At 39.5% G+C, this 15395-nt stretch overlaps 1 protein-coding gene across 2 annotated transcripts; it reads left to right on the top strand.

The window, feature by feature from the left end:
- The first annotated feature begins 2123 nt into the window (after positions 1–2123).
- Positions 2124–15139, top strand: YWHAE (tyrosine 3-monooxygenase/tryptophan 5-monooxygenase activation protein epsilon). Of its 2 annotated transcripts, XM_009287170.1 has the most exons (6): positions 2124–2321; positions 7976–8082; positions 8933–9139; positions 9972–10108; positions 12595–12641; positions 14224–15139. In XM_009287170.1, the coding sequence occupies exons 1-5, from the start codon at positions 2124–2126 to the stop codon at positions 12600–12602; spliced, it is 657 nt and encodes a 218-aa protein (XP_009285445.1). In that variant the 3' UTR covers positions 12603–12641; positions 14224–15139. The 2 variants fall into 2 exon arrangements, with proteins under 2 accessions (XP_009285445.1, XP_009285437.1); XM_009287162.2 differs by lacking the exon at positions 12595–12641.
- Positions 15140–15395: the final 256 nt, after the last annotated feature.

Genomic DNA, 15395 nt, shown 5'->3' with positions numbered 1-15395 from the left:
GTGAGAGGCAGAAAAGGCCTTGACTCTGTGTCAGCACTGCTCAGCAGTAAAGAAAACATCCCTGTGTTATCAACACTGTTTCCAGCACAAATCCAAAACATAGCCCCATACTAGCTACTATGAAGAAAATTAACTCTATCCCAGCCAAAACCACACAGTTGCTGTGGTTGTAGCTCTGCTGTTTTAAGAAACTTCAAAATATGAGATGACTTAACTCACATACTTTAAAAAAATTACAGCTTTGAAGTAAATTCTCTGTATAGATGGTAGGGTCATCGTTGAGGAAATAAGTCATAGTGCTTGCATTATTTAAGTTTCATATTGTAACTATATCATATTGCCTTTAACTTAGCTAGCTTAAATTACAATACTGCATGCTTATGTTAATATTAACTGTATGTATGTGGAGTTTTTTGGGGGCAATTCTTGAAGTCTTCAGGAAAAACAGATCACCATTTTGCAATAGTAGGATGGTGTTCTGTAAAAGTTTTATCAAATCCTTGGTGGATTTATTGTTACTTTCTGTGATTTGGAGAAGCAAAATCTACTGGTAGATAGGGATTTTTTTTTTCCACTTCTGGTAAGAATAGAGCCACTATAAAATTTGTCCTACACGTGTGGAGACCTGTTGGAGACTGATGACACTGTTCCTTCTAGGGAAAAAGATTGAGCCTACAGTTTCCATTGTTGAAATAGCTTTTGCCTGTTAAGATTGAGTTTTGGCACCTGAGCAAAAAATTGACAGTTAAGCTTCATCAGTTTCCCATTGCTTGTGCTGCCATGACACAGCAGAACATAAGGAGGTAAAGTGATGGCGGAGGGATGATGAGTGGGCAAGGTAGATAAACCACAGAACAGTAAAGCATCATATTATGGGAGGCATAGCCTAATTACATCATCATGCTCTTGGCAGAAGCTAAATATGTTGGACTCAATCTTAAGCGTCTTTTCCAACCTAAGCGATTCTATGATTCTGTCATTCTAGTGTCCCTGTACCTGGCAGATAGCTATGAAACAGTTGTCCTGTTGAGTAGATGGGATAGTTGGGGCTTAGTCCCATTCATTAATGGTCTTGTCTTCTGTCTGTGGGCTTCCCACCAGTTCTAGAAGCTGGAAAGTAAATGGTGAATGAACTGAAGCACTGTGTGGTAGGACCAAACCTATGATTCCTGGATGTCTCATACTAGGCTCTCAATTAGCGTGTATTTAACATTTTTGGCTTTTTCTAATGTCGCAAGCAATCATAATGTGGTTAGGTAATGAAAGGATTATAACCTTCTTTAAGAAGTTCAAGCTTTTGTTCCACTTGAGTATAGGAAAGCTATATTTAGCAATAATTTTTTTAACCTCAGGCTTAGAAGCCCTTTTCAAAAGGTTTAAACTATAAATACTAATTTATATTTTGTGTGCTACTTTTCAGTGTAAGTAGCTGCTTGGCATGGGTGGATATGGTTGCTCTGGTTATCCTCAGGATGACTTTTTTGTTACTTCTCCAAGCACCTAATTTTTCTTTTGGTGGTTTCCTCTTGGAACTTTGACTTGCTTCCCTAATAGTACTCATACTTCTCTACATCTCTTCAAATCTGGATTTTATTTTTTGGTTAATTACCATGTTACACTGTATTCCAGTTGACAAATCAGTGGAGCATTCTGTAATTGTTCAGTTTCTCCTTGCTGTGCTGAAAGCTAGCTTACATTTGATCATGCTTTTCTCACTATTCACTGCCTTTCTGAAGCACTTTGAAGAACACGCATTCCTGTAGGATTGTACTGATAACTATTATCCACTATGAAAAACATGTTTGCTGCTAATACTAAATCCTTTTTATCTGTCTCTTAAAAAAAACCAAAACCAACAAAAAACCGAACAAACACCCAACTGTCTTTTAAAGAATGTTTTTTGGGACCCTTGTCAAATGCATTTAAAAGAACATCAGATACCTCCTTTGTGTACATGCTCATTGATTTGTTCGGAACACTCCGGTATAAAAGTGAGGAATAACTGTGTATGAAAGGAGGAGGGAGCCTATTTTCATAAGCTATCATTAACCTACAACTTCTGTTGAATGGTTTGAAAGATGCTTTAGCTGTGAGAATAATTGTCTGACCTTTTTCTCCTAGAAATGGTTGAATCAATGAAGAAAGTGGCTGGAATGGATGTGGAGTTGACAGTGGAAGAAAGAAACCTGCTTTCTGTTGCATATAAAAATGTGATTGGAGCCAGAAGAGCTTCCTGGAGAATAATCAGCAGCATTGAACAGAAAGAAGAAAACAAAGGTGGAGAAGATAAATTAAAAATGATTCGGGAATATCGGCAAATGGTAAGATGTAGTTGGCGTTGTGGCATAATGCCATTTAGTTAAGGTCCAGTTTTGTTACCCTTGCCATAAACTGCCCTGGTATTCTAGATTGCCTGCAGTGTGGTGAGCTGTAGTAAGGTGACAGTCTTGAAAGGATCAAGTTTGTTCCTTCTCTGGAGAATAAATATACTTGGTGAAGGGGAGAGGTTGGGTGTTTCTGTGTAAATGTTCAAAAGGGCAGTAGACTTGAAGGAGAAAGAGAGGGCTTTTCCTTATGTGCATCTACATATCTGCTAAGTATTTGAATGGTGCTGGCATTTCTGTTTCGTCCCTACTTACTCAAGTGTGAGGCTGCACATGCTCAGGAGGCCTTATTCTTTCCCTTCCAACCTAACTTATCCTAAGCAACTTTTTTTTTGAAAATTAACCATGTCAAAGGAGGTGTTTGGCTGTTAAGTGTCTACTTCTGATAAAAGTTGCTTTGGCTCATACAGACTTTGACACTTGGTGCTATTGCAGTACTCCGTCCTACAGAGTTCAAAATACTAACACTGTTGGTTGAAATGCCAGTGAATGGGGAGGGATCTTCAGCGTTGTTCTTGGCATAAAGATAGGCAGCGTAAGCCAGATGGCCACTTTCATTGACTCCTTTACCTTGTCTTTTATCACTGTGATAGTTGCGTTTCATGTACATTGGCCTTGTTTTGTTACTTTTTCCCCCAGATGAAAAACTGGCAGGAGTTGCTGTAAACTAAGTGCTTAGCGGTTGGGTGACAGTGAAGAATAGTTGCCTTGTCTTGTACAATTGAACTGGCAGACCTTATATTGGCTCAGACAGCTATGCCTGCATTGAAATGAGTGCTGAGATAGTATGGCTTCTCTGACAGCATCTAGTTCTTAATACAGATTTTTAAACTTTTTTTTGTGTCCCTAAGCTGGTCAGTTACACTGATAGCAGTTAAAGCAATCAATTTGAGATAAAGCACTCTGTGTTCCTGGGGATGGGGGATGTTAAGATGTCATGGTCATCTCAGCCGTGAAACTTGGAAGTGTAATAACCTCTAGGGCCTTGCTATTTTCTCTCTCTTGAGAGGGGGGAAAAATTGATGCACATAACTTCATGCTGAGTCTAGGCAGTCTGTGTGACTTTACCTAAAATGGAGAACTTGGAGCAAGCTTTGACTTTCATCGGTAAGGGCTAATGAAACCTTCGGCTATTGGAACAGTTGAGTTGTTGTTCCCCCCCCTTCCTTAAATGATGGTTTAGCACGGAGCAGGCATGCTCCCATACTATTTAAATCCCACACATTTCTGCAGACTTAATCTCCATTGAGGACAAGTGCCTCCACATGGTTCAGATCTTCACTTCCAGAGAAACAGTGGAGTCTATTATATCACCTGGCACTGATTCATATACCACCAATGGGAATGATGTTGGCTTGGAAATCTTCTCTCGGGAATGCCTCTGGACTACTTTGACTCATAGGGTATCTGTTGCTCCATGGAATTGTTAAAGTTGTGAGTTTCTAATTTTATGCTGGCATGCTGATGGGATGAGGCTCTGCCAGTTACATACAATCCCAAATACCATTTCTTGATGGGTGTCTAAAATCTTTCTAACAGAACATATAAAATAATAGCTATCTGATGATTGTTTAAATTTGTCTTACACTGTATGCTTCCAGTTCTTTTTGCACGAAGTTTTGTGGGTGGTTACTATCTTCTGCCAAAGATCCTTTAATAGTGAAAAGACCTTTTTCTTGTTTTTGAAAGGACTGTAAAAAAGGCGTTGTTCTGCATCTCTCTTTTGGAGAGCAAGTGCCATGCTGAACAGACTGGTGTGCAAGAAATAAACGTATGTAGTCCTTGAGGTATTTATTGAGAGAGAGGCCACATGAAGTGCAGTGCCATGCCAACAGTATCTTCAGCTGTTAAATCCTTAAAGGGAATAGCTATCCCAGTTGCTTTAGGTGGAAGTGTGCTGTGGAGAACTGTAACGTAGCTCCGTACTGGGGAAAGACCAGATGTGTCTACTCAACTCTAGCCTGAGTTTTCCAAGAGTCTTCTATGTATTGCCTGTAGCTGAAGGCCAAGTCCTGTTTGTAGCTGCTGGGAGACTTACTATGTTAGCACCTGCTATCAGAAAAGTGTTAATGGGTTTGGCAAGATGGCACAGGAGCAGTAAGGGCCTGAAGAACATACTGCAAAGGTTTGGATGATGCTTCTCATTGTCGCTCCTGGAACAGTAGCACAGCTGCCCTGATGTCATGCTCAGTGCTTCTCTGAACAGATAAGGTCCAGTACAGACTCAGCAGAGTTCTGGTTATTATGCTACCTCGTCAACAAATAACTGTAGCATTTTTTTTTAGAGTAAGTTCGGTGTTATTGAGAGACCCTTCCCTGGCTTGAAAGGCTCTGAAGAAGAAAAAACAAAAACAAAATGCTTGTCTGGGGACTGACAGGCCAAACTTAAAGCACTGGGGAGTGGAGAGAACCAGCACCTCTAGAAAAACACATCTCTCGCCTGCCACCAGAGCCAGGTGTGACCTTGGTCAGCTATAGAGTGTTTGCTCAAGTTTGAAATGAAGGTGTAGTTTGTGTGAAAGTAATTATTTGATGGTTTTGGTCTACATCAGTATTTATCATAATTTAGCACATGGCTGTTAAAAATGTTTGGAGTTTTTGAGCTACTAGCCAGTGTGACTTGGGGCAGAACTCAAGGGATGATGGTGTTGTCAGAGTAGGGCCGGGCTGGTTTTGTCTGAAGCATACAGTACGCAACACTGAGAGATGATGGAAGATGCCAGGCTGTGCCTTTACCCAAGCCACTTAAGATAAATGTAGCAAAACACATACATAGCCATGGGGGAAAATGCCACTTACTTCTTTTCTGGGTCCTGTGGCCGTTTGGATACACAAAAGTGGAGCCCCTGGCTTTCTTGTCTGACTGCATCTCTGTAGATGAGAACACACTGAAGCTTGCGTTCTTCGTCCTTGAGAGGATGAAGTGGTGTATGTGTGCACATAATGCAGTTCACTGTCCCTTCCCTAATAGCATAGGGCAAGTATTCACCTTCCTCTTACTGATCTGTGTTTGTGGCATATGAGAATGTGTGTTTCTAGTGCTCTGACTTACAACCTGGATTGTATTCTGGGGCAGCTGCAGGGCTCTCTTCTCCTTCCCCTCTTCTTAGAAAGGTTAGGCTGTGAATTGGCATAAATGTGGGTGGCCTATCTGTTTGTTTTGGCAGGGGTGGGAGGAAGGTAGGTTACAGGCTTTAGCAACTGTTTCCTACTGTTCTAGTTTCATGTTGCATCTCAGTTGTGAGGTGCAGCTATTTTGGGGGCTACATATTAAAATAGGTCAAAGAACTAGTACAGGCTCCCCTTCCCCTGGTTGCTTCTAATAAGTTTCCCTATTTAGATCACCAGGTGGTTTACGAGCTTTTGTATCTGCAGAGCTAAGAACACAGTCTGGAATCTGATTAAGCCAGCACTACCACTAAAATCCAGCAGGGTGGATTGTGGGGGCTTTTACACACCCATCAGGGTGAGCAGTCTTTCCTTGCTGGTCAGGGCCTGTAGTACCAAATGTCATATTTGGAGCTGGAATGATGATAGACCCTAACACTACCTTTTCTGAATGCTCTGAACAGGCTTAGTGCCGGCTCTTGTGCTGGTTTGCTGCTTTGCAGAGCTCATTGAGCCACTCTGCCTAGAACAGATCCTTTTCGTAAAAGAGCTTTTATGGTTTTGTTTGGGGGGAGGGGGGGGTGTTGTATTGTTCTTAATCAACTCGATTCGTATTAAATCTTTTTAAACTAAGCTTGGTCAGGACATTTACATTGCCCTGGACAGCAGCTGATCTCTGGTAACTTGTGTGACTGATCCTTTAAGCAAAGCTGAAAAAGGTCTGTCTGAGATGAAATAGAAGTTTGTACATGTATGGTTATTTAACAGAAGAGGATTAGAAACTGATTTAATTCTTTGCAGTTTTGCTGAAGATCTCTCTGCAAAAGAAGTCATTGAAAAAGAGGATCAAGAGAAAAGAAGTTTGCAGGAACTGACTGCTGGCCAAAGGTTTTATAGCTTTTGTAGCCCAAGAATATATGAAGTAGATTCTTCTCAAGTGACCATATTTCAGCAACTTCCTTAAGCATTTGTCACTTAACTTTAAGTATAGCATCTAACTCTTCCTCTGAATGTTAGGGCATTCTGACATTGTTTGTATATGAAATTTGCTGTAGATTAATGTCTCTAAAGGAACTTCTGCAAATCTGTTAAGTGATTTTTGTACGAATTGGTGTGTGCCAGTTTAACATTTCTTTTGGACCTATAACTTCAACAGCTTTTGAGGATAGATGTGATTACAAACCCTAACAGTTTGGGAGCTATACGGTGATAAAAATATTACATGGCAAGAAAAATGCTTAAAGAAAGAAGGAAAAACTGCATGGGTGGGAGGATAGGAAGGGATAGTGGACTGAGTGGGGCTGCTCTTGTGATCCAAGACATGCAGTTACTGGTAGTTTCTTGTAACTAATGTTGATGCCTTTGCTTGAAAAACCTCTACTTTATAGTACATAAAAGTAGCTTGAGCCAGAGTTGTCTTCAGCTGTAGCTATGAAAGTTACTGCAAAATCATGAAAGAGCAGCAACAGGTTACTATCTGCACTTAACCGACCACTCCTACTGTGAATGACATGGGATGCTCGGAGCAAGTCTGGCTTTGGCAAGGTTGATGTCAAAAGACAGTTTTTACCTTTTTTTTTGGGGGGGGGTTTTTTGGGGGTATGCTTAGTTTCTTTGCTTTCAGGTGTGAAACTTCCTGTGATAAAACCTAACCTCATAAACCTTGCTTTATATTCTAAATTAGGAAAAAAATGAAGGTGATGTGACCATGTTTTCAACTTTGGCTATTAAAATCCAGTATCTGTTTTTAAATTAGGCTTTTTATGTTGGTTTTCTTTGGCCACAGATGTCACTGTTAGTGTTGATGATTGCTGCTTTTTCTCTGAGTTGCTATGCTTTGCTTTTTTTTAACCTGCTTCTGAAGGTTGTATCTTCTGGAGTTTGTTTTCCTCTTGTATCTGACCTTTTTGTTTGTGTGGCACATCTTTATTCTGTTCTGATACTCCATGATTTTTGTCTTAAGGCTCTTCTTCTGTTAGAGCTTTGCCTCCTGGGTAGTCACTAGAAACTTGTTCTGAAGGTGCCATTTAACTCTGGGGTGGAATGGAGTTTAGCTGATCTGATTTGTAGTAATTACCCTCAAATTGTCCCCTTCACCGTTGCCACTTTTAGGGCAGCCTTCCAGGATCAGAAACTTAAGGAATTAGGAGTTGTGCAAGCCTTGTAGTAAGGAATTATATCCTGGGACAGACTTAATGCAACTGTCTAGCAAGATGTCTTCCAGGGAATTTATAATTCCATTATTCAGTTATGCATTTCATCATACATCAGTCCTTGCCTCTTTTGTGTGTGCCAGCTAATTACACAGAACTGTTTTGCTTAATGCACTTGTGGAGCAGCTGAATTTTTTGTTATTTTTCTTCTGTCCTCCCCCTCCTTGGACTTCTATGATGTTGCCTGTTTGATAATTTGAGTATTTTTGAAATAGCTCTTAGTCTTAGTGCTAACCTCGCCTCCTCTTTTTGTTTTGGGTTTTTTTATAGGTTGAGACTGAACTGAAGTTAATCTGTTGTGACATTCTGGATGTACTGGACAAACACCTCATTCCAGCAGCTAACACTGGCGAGTCCAAGGTTTTCTATTACAAAATGTAAGTATCCTCTTGTGAGGCAAGGACCTCTTATTGTATCTGAACTAGAGACAGAAATAAAGTAGCTATACATGTGTGTTCTGCCCATTCAACCACAGTAACTTCTAGAAAGAGGGCAGTTCAGTCATGTCTAACCAATATCCCTTTCTTGGCTACCTTTGAGGTGTTAGTGTTCTGATCGTGTGGTTTCGGATAGATGTTGTTTGGAATAAGGTCATGAGAACTTAACATAAGCTGTTGTGCAGCTCTTGGATGTAAGAAAAAATGTTTTCTTTAATTGAGCTAGTAATGTAGCGATCACATCCCTGCTTCAATGTTTTCTTGCATGAGCTGTACATTCCTCATAAGAGAAGAAAATTAGGTCGACAGATAACTGTCATGTAGTGTCAACTTCAAAATTGCATTATCAAGTGAAACTTGGCCTTGGAGTATGTTGCTGTAGTCGCTAGTTTGATGCGTATTTTGTACTTTCTGAAGCATAGTTTAAATCTTGAAATGATCAGAGAGTGTTTTCCCTTCTAGTTGAATTATCTCTATCCTTCAGATCAAAAACTTGTCTAGTTTAGATGAGATGCAGTTGTACAGAGAAACAGTTGGGTCATGGAAAAGGTAATACTATGATTTCGTGTGCTAATGCAGGAAAACAAGTGAACCCAAACAGTTTTTCCTGCCTGATGGTTTAAAATTCACTTAAGTACTAATGCAGTGTTGTCTAGGCAGTAATTCAGCAGCAGTGTCCTTCGTGTGTGAATATATAAACATCAGTTTCAGAACTGAGCCATTTATTTAGTGGCTGGTGGGGAAATAAGGACTACTGACTTCTTACTGTACATTCTGTTTCTGTTTTCAGGAAGGGGGACTACCATAGGTATCTGGCTGAGTTTGCCACAGGAAATGACAGGAAGGAGGCTGCAGAGAATAGCTTGGTGGCTTATAAAGCTGCTAGTGATATTGCAATGACAGAACTCCCGCCAACACATCCTATCCGCTTAGGACTTGCGCTCAACTTCTCTGTATTCTACTATGAAATTCTTAATTCTCCTGATCGTGCCTGCAGGTAGGTAGTGACTGGGAAGATAACTTCTGTGAATACCAGACAAGCCAGAAGTTCTTGCTACTTGGGTAACTGCTTTTCCTCAACAGAAACTCCAGTCTGGCTTTTTTCCTGCTAGCAGTTGATGACTTGCTCTATTTGAGGTCAATTCATCGGAAAGGTTTTCAACTTTGCCATTTTCTTCTGAGTCCAGACCCGTTTGTTTATCTGGGAGTAGATATGTATGAGAAGCAGAATAGTGATAACCTTGGATTGATCAACTAATGGCAGCTTAACAGCTTGCCATGTTAACTCTGCATGCCTTTATCCTGCAAAAAGTGAGGTGACTTAACTTGCCTCTCTTGCTGTTGGCTATTATACAAGGTAAGAGGGGTCATGTGACTAATTTCTGTGAACTGTGAGCGTATATAGAAGGACAGTAGCTCATCTATCTGTAGGGGGTCAGCTCATATGAGCATAGAAGTGAGGATTGAAGAAAATGCCATTTGTCTTCTGTTCCTGTCATTGCAGGTTATGTAATATACTTTCTTTTAAGCTTTTAGCAGTCCTTTATCAGTTGTACCGGAAGATGTAGAAATGTTTAATAAAACCAATATTACTGAGTAAAAAGATACTGTTCTTAAGCACACAAAGTGACTGGTTCTGAAGATGGGAGATATTTGGATGAACATATAAACACAGTTAAATAATACGTTGTTGTTCCACTTGTTACGGAAGCTGTGGACGTTGTGTAGCCAAACTAGAAGATGGGTGTTCTGAGGCACAGGTTTACCTTGTGTGCGTCTGGACTCTGTTTAGCAATATATGTTAAATCTGATTTATTCTGTGCTCATAGGTTGGCAAAAGCAGCTTTCGATGATGCTATTGCAGAACTGGATACACTGAGTGAAGAAAGCTATAAGGACTCTACACTTATCATGCAGTTGTTACGTGATAATCTGACACTATGGACTTCAGACATGCAGGGTGATGGTAAGTAAACTCTGCTCTAAAATGCTGCTGTCCCCTGATCTCTGCCCAGAAAACAGAGCATGGAAATGTAGATTGATTCGGTGTTTTACTTCGGTCTTTCCTCATAATTGACCTTCCTGAACTTCTGTTCTTTCTTAACACTGGATAAGTTGATAGGGGTGACACTAGCTTTTTTGAGAAGCTTTTCAGCTCTCACTTGAAGGAAAGAGGTGTGGAATTAGTAACTTTTTTTATCCCCACCTGGCTGTTTAGGCATCTGTGATTATTTTAAAAGCAGTGACTTCATTTAATTCAGCTTTTCTTTCTTACGGCTTGTCATGTTCATCTATGGTTGTCATTCCAAGCAGATGTGAATTTCCAGTGCAGGAGGAAGTATTGCAAATGATCTAATTCCCCTTTTTTCAGGTCACTTAATATTTCTGTTGGCATTTTAGTGGAACATTTACTGCCATCATACTAATCACTTCACCTTACAGCACTTTCTATATCTTTTACTCTTCTTATGAAGAATTGAGTATGAAGAGAAGAGGAAAAAGAAAAAGGGATTTTGTAAAATACTTTGTTACCAGAAAAAAAAAAAAGCTTGGGGAAATCTAATCTGCTATTCGAGATGCTGAAGTACTTTCTTTAATACTCCCAAAAATGCTAGGTTGCGACTCCTGAGGTGGGCTATTGCCAGAGCAAATACCGAATATATCCCCTGACAGTACCAGAGGGTGGGACATTGATTGCTTCTGTTTGTTTACTAATAGCTGATAGTTTATTTAAAAGTGGTTTTTTGGCATACTGAGTGGACCTTTCTCTTACGCTTTTGCATACAATGCTAAGTACAAATTTACTCTTCTTTAGGTTTTTTGAATTACGCCTTCTGTTCCGCTGATTGATGGTAGTGAATTAAACACATTCTCTATCTAGAAAGATTAAACTTGTGTTTTCTTCTGCAAAAATTATGTCCTGGAGAGACAAGTGGAAGGAGCTGACTTTCTTTACTTTGAACTTTTGCTGGGGTGGGGGAGAGGTCAGTCCTGTTTAAAGTATGTTAGGTACTTAGAAATGCACAGAGGTTTGAAACAACATTGCTGCTTAACTTCAGATAAAATAATGAGTGTCTTAAGTTAACATTTTACAAAAAAATTTGAAGCATGGTGGTAGCCATATAGCATTACTTTGGAGTACTTTATTGGTGTAGTGTCCATTAGAAAGCAATTGTAGAATCTCTTAACTTTTTACTGACTGCCTGTTTTTGTGTAGGATTGATGGGTTTGTTTTAAAGAAGTATTGTTACTTGATATCTTCTAGCTCTTTGCATGGATTATGAGTATTGAATGTTGCGGGTCATGTTTTACCCCTACTTCTTTGGGCTTTTGACAGAACTGGGAAAACTGTAAATGTGTGGGGTCTTTGCTCCTAGGTTACCCTGCATCCTAGTGCTTAAGTCTCTTGCAAGGGACCACACCTTGCTTTCAAAGATGTAAGACTATCTAATGGTGCGGAGTGTATGTATGTGTCCAGGATGGATCTGTACAGAAGACTCTGCTCTAAATACTGCAGCTATTATTAGATGCCTTCCTTGCCATGGTTAGGCGTTGGAAAAAGAAATTTATTCCCAATTCCCACAATTAAGATATGACCTTTTTTTTTAATGGAGCCAAATATCCTGGTGCTTTGTGGGAACACTGAGGAAGACAATTTGGTGAAGTAACAAGGCTGGATGGCTGTTGCGAGATATTAGCATTAGAACATCTTCCAAAAGCTACCTTTATTTGCATGTGAGCTGACTAACATGTCTCATGTATATCGTAGAAGTTCAACAAGACTATTTACAGAAGCTCTTTATATTTCTTTTTGCATAATCGAGATTCAAATTTCTTGTTTCATAATTAGCTCCATAGCATAGAAAATAGATATTTTTGTTCTTCCTGAAGTAGTTCAGATTATATCCTAGTTACTGTTTATGATGCATGCCAGAAAGATAATGATTACGAAATTTGAAATACTGCAGAACTACTTAAAATAGTAGTGCAGTTCTTCAGGTCCACAAAAAACACTGTGTTTATGCATAATGTTTAGACACAGGTGCAAGGTTAAGTTTTTTCTCATTTCCTCACACCATGGTAATGTGCTGATGAGAGCATTTAAAACTCTTGCTTCCAGAACTCCATATTTCCAAAATGGGTAGAGCCTTTGAAGATTGGTAAAAGTTAATCGTGGCACTGAGAAAGATCGTCACAATTACCAGTTTCCTAAGGGGTGGAGGAGACTTGAAAAAGGCTTTCTCTTTTGCATTAAGCTTTTGTCTGTTTTGATTTCAGTTGTGTAGGTTGTAGGGAATGACTTTCTACAATCAGTGTTACTCAGCTGCTACACTTCTCCATCTCATTACTATATCTTTTAACCATGTCATAGACGAGCTGTTTAGTTTATTTTCACGCTTGTAATGTTGTCTTCATATGATTCCTGTTTTCCCCTTCTTTCCTGCTGTATAGATTCCTAAAGGAAAGTCCAACTGTTCATTTCCTAAAAACTCTACTTTGTAAGTCTTTGTCATGGCTTAATGAACTCTTCAGTGTCAGTTTTCTTCCGATCACTAATCGTGCTTGCCTCTGTCACTCCCTTGCTGCTGATAAATTGCTTGTATCTTTGACTCCATTCCAGGGCTAAGCAATGTTCTACCAATTTGTGACCTGTTAGCCCTACCCAGGTCCAATACGCTTGACTAAGATCCAAAGTAACTTACATGTTTGGGAATTGAGCTGCATACCTGGATGGATAGTAAAAATATTTGGGCATGAAAAGTACTTTCACAATTGCCTTTTACAGGAGTATTTGCTTAAGTGCGTTGGCTAGAGCATGCTCAGATCTTCTTTTAATCATCTTCCTGGGTTAGGGCCTCTGCTTTCCTCTCTTAAATGATCTGTTAAGTAATTTTAAATGTAAATTTTATTGTTGTTGAATGTCAGATGTCTTGTGTTCCTAGGCCACCTCTTCCAAAATCTACCTTGTATTGTACCTGGTGATAATTCTGAATCTGGACATGCTCTGAGAAGGCATTCTGATTATATGCTGAAAGTCATTAGACTCATTTGATTGGATTTTATTGCGAATTAATTTTTTTGAATGGGTAGTTTTTGTTTATTGCCCTTAAGAGAGTACCATCTCACATGGTTAAGGATAATTGTAAAGAAAACATCTTTCACTTTCTCTTATCAATTAACTTAATCGTGCATGTGTTCATGGCACTAGCTGAAGTACGTTAAACTTTTTCCTGTTGCAGTAGAAATCGGGCAAAGATGTGCAGAAGGCATTGCATGCAGCTCACCCTGGGGCAACCGAAGTATAACCAAACACTTACTACGAGAGTCCTTGTGGATAGACTTCCATTTCACTGCATGTCGCAGCCTGGTTCAATAGGTCCAAACTGGCCGTTTTTCAAGAGAAATTAATTTCCACAAAATGTTTTCCTTTAATAACCTCAAGCCTAGGGTTTCTTGTCATCTTGGACTTGAAGTAGGGATGTTTTTTCATAGTTCTTTTGGTACCTTTAATACATGCCATCAGTGTTATTTTATAAAATTGAGTGCAGTACTTTGCTGTTTTGAGACTTGAGTGGATTTGGGCAGAAAAAAGTTTAACTTCTAAAAACTGTTTTGGTCTCATTTCTGTAGCTAGTGAATAGATGTCCTTAGCGCTCTCTGGAGTAGAGATGATGTTTTTGGGAAGGTATGTTGTGACTTAAGGATGTTGATCTACAGCCATTCTGATGACTTTTGTCTTGGCTGTTCATCTCTTGATCAACAGGACTGAGCACATGCGCAGCCTCAAGTTTTCAGAAACAGTGGTTTGTTTTTTGTCCTTATGACAGAGTACGTCTTCTAATAGCCTGTGCTACAGTTCTGTATGAAATGTGACAAGGTGACTATAAGGCTTAATTTCCATGGAAATGCTTCACTCCAGAACTGGCTATGTTATGAGAGTGTGTGTGTGTCATTTATACAAGTGTGTGAGTGAGCGTGTGTACTTGCATGAAACTATTAATCTCTAGATGCTTGTTAAGCCATTCTGTGAGTCTCATTTTTAGAAGTTAACGTCTTCCTTACTTTTAAACACTTTCATAGGTGAAGAACAGAATAAAGAAGCGCTGCAGGATGTGGAAGATGAAAACCAGTGAGACACAAAGGCCAACAAGAGAACCCATCTCTGACCACCCTTCCCCTTCCCCACAAAAACCCTCAGTGTCACTCTGAGAACCACCAAATCTGACTTTTACATTGGGTCTCAGAATTTAGGTTCCTGCCCTGTTGGGTTTCTTTATTTTTATTTTTTTTACACAGTTTAAAAGTTCTTAAAGGCAAGAGTGAATTTCTGTGGATTTTACTGGTGCCAGCTTTTAGGTTCTTTAAGACACTAACAGGACTGCGTAAAAGCTCTTTCAGCATTACTGTATTGTCTCCTGCCAGCTGTGGCGAGATTGCCATTAGAAGTGGATGTTACACCTGAAGGCCGTTAGAGAGAGATTTGTTATGGCAAGGTAGTGCGCATGTGGTGGCATTTTTCTTTTTTTATAACTGTTTAAACTGAATTTTATACCAATGTTTAAACTTAATTGGGTGTTTAGCTTGAAGTTACAGGTTGCATTGGGACATATATTGTAGTGGTTTTACTGTATAAAAACAAAAGGTTCCAAACTGCTGAAATGTTGCTGAAAATCATGGTGCTGGTAACAGTTCAACAATCCGTGGCTGCTCATTCTTGCCTATTCTTTACTTTTCCTCAAAGCAGGTTAGCATTGAAGGTGGCATTGATAAGCCTGCATGCGTGTTCAATATTTTTTCTTTCTCCCTCCCCTTTCCCCATCTCCCTTCGCTCGCTCAACCTCTTTTGTTCAGTATGTGTAACTTGAAGCTAATTTGTACTACTGGATATCTGACTGGAGCCACAGATACAGAATCTGTATTGTTCTTACTGAAACACAGCATGGAATTAACATTAAACTTAAATAAAACAAACCTAAATTAAAAATGCCAAATATTACCATGACTTTCTTTTATATTTTAGTTATTTCAGTAAGAATAACTTTCCTTTGTTGCTTGTAATAGGAACACTTGGAGAGGGGGAGAGAGAGAAAGAGAAGTAACAGCATTGTTCTTCAGACATGAGATAAAGTAAGATCCCAGTCTTATGCGTAAGTAGTATAGCCATGAGGCCAGCCTCCTAGAAGACAGCCTGCTTTGCATCAGGAGTCAGAAGCTCTTCCACACCATTTATTCAGTCTTTCCCCACCTGAATG

The sequence above is a fragment of the Aptenodytes forsteri genome, unplaced genomic scaffold (assembly GCF_000699145.1).
Source record: "Aptenodytes forsteri isolate BGI_AS27 unplaced genomic scaffold, ASM69914v1 Scaffold188, whole genome shotgun sequence".
Classification (NCBI taxonomy): domain Eukaryota; kingdom Metazoa; phylum Chordata; class Aves; order Sphenisciformes; family Spheniscidae; genus Aptenodytes; species Aptenodytes forsteri.
This window is presented reverse-complemented; position numbering and strand designations above follow the sequence as displayed.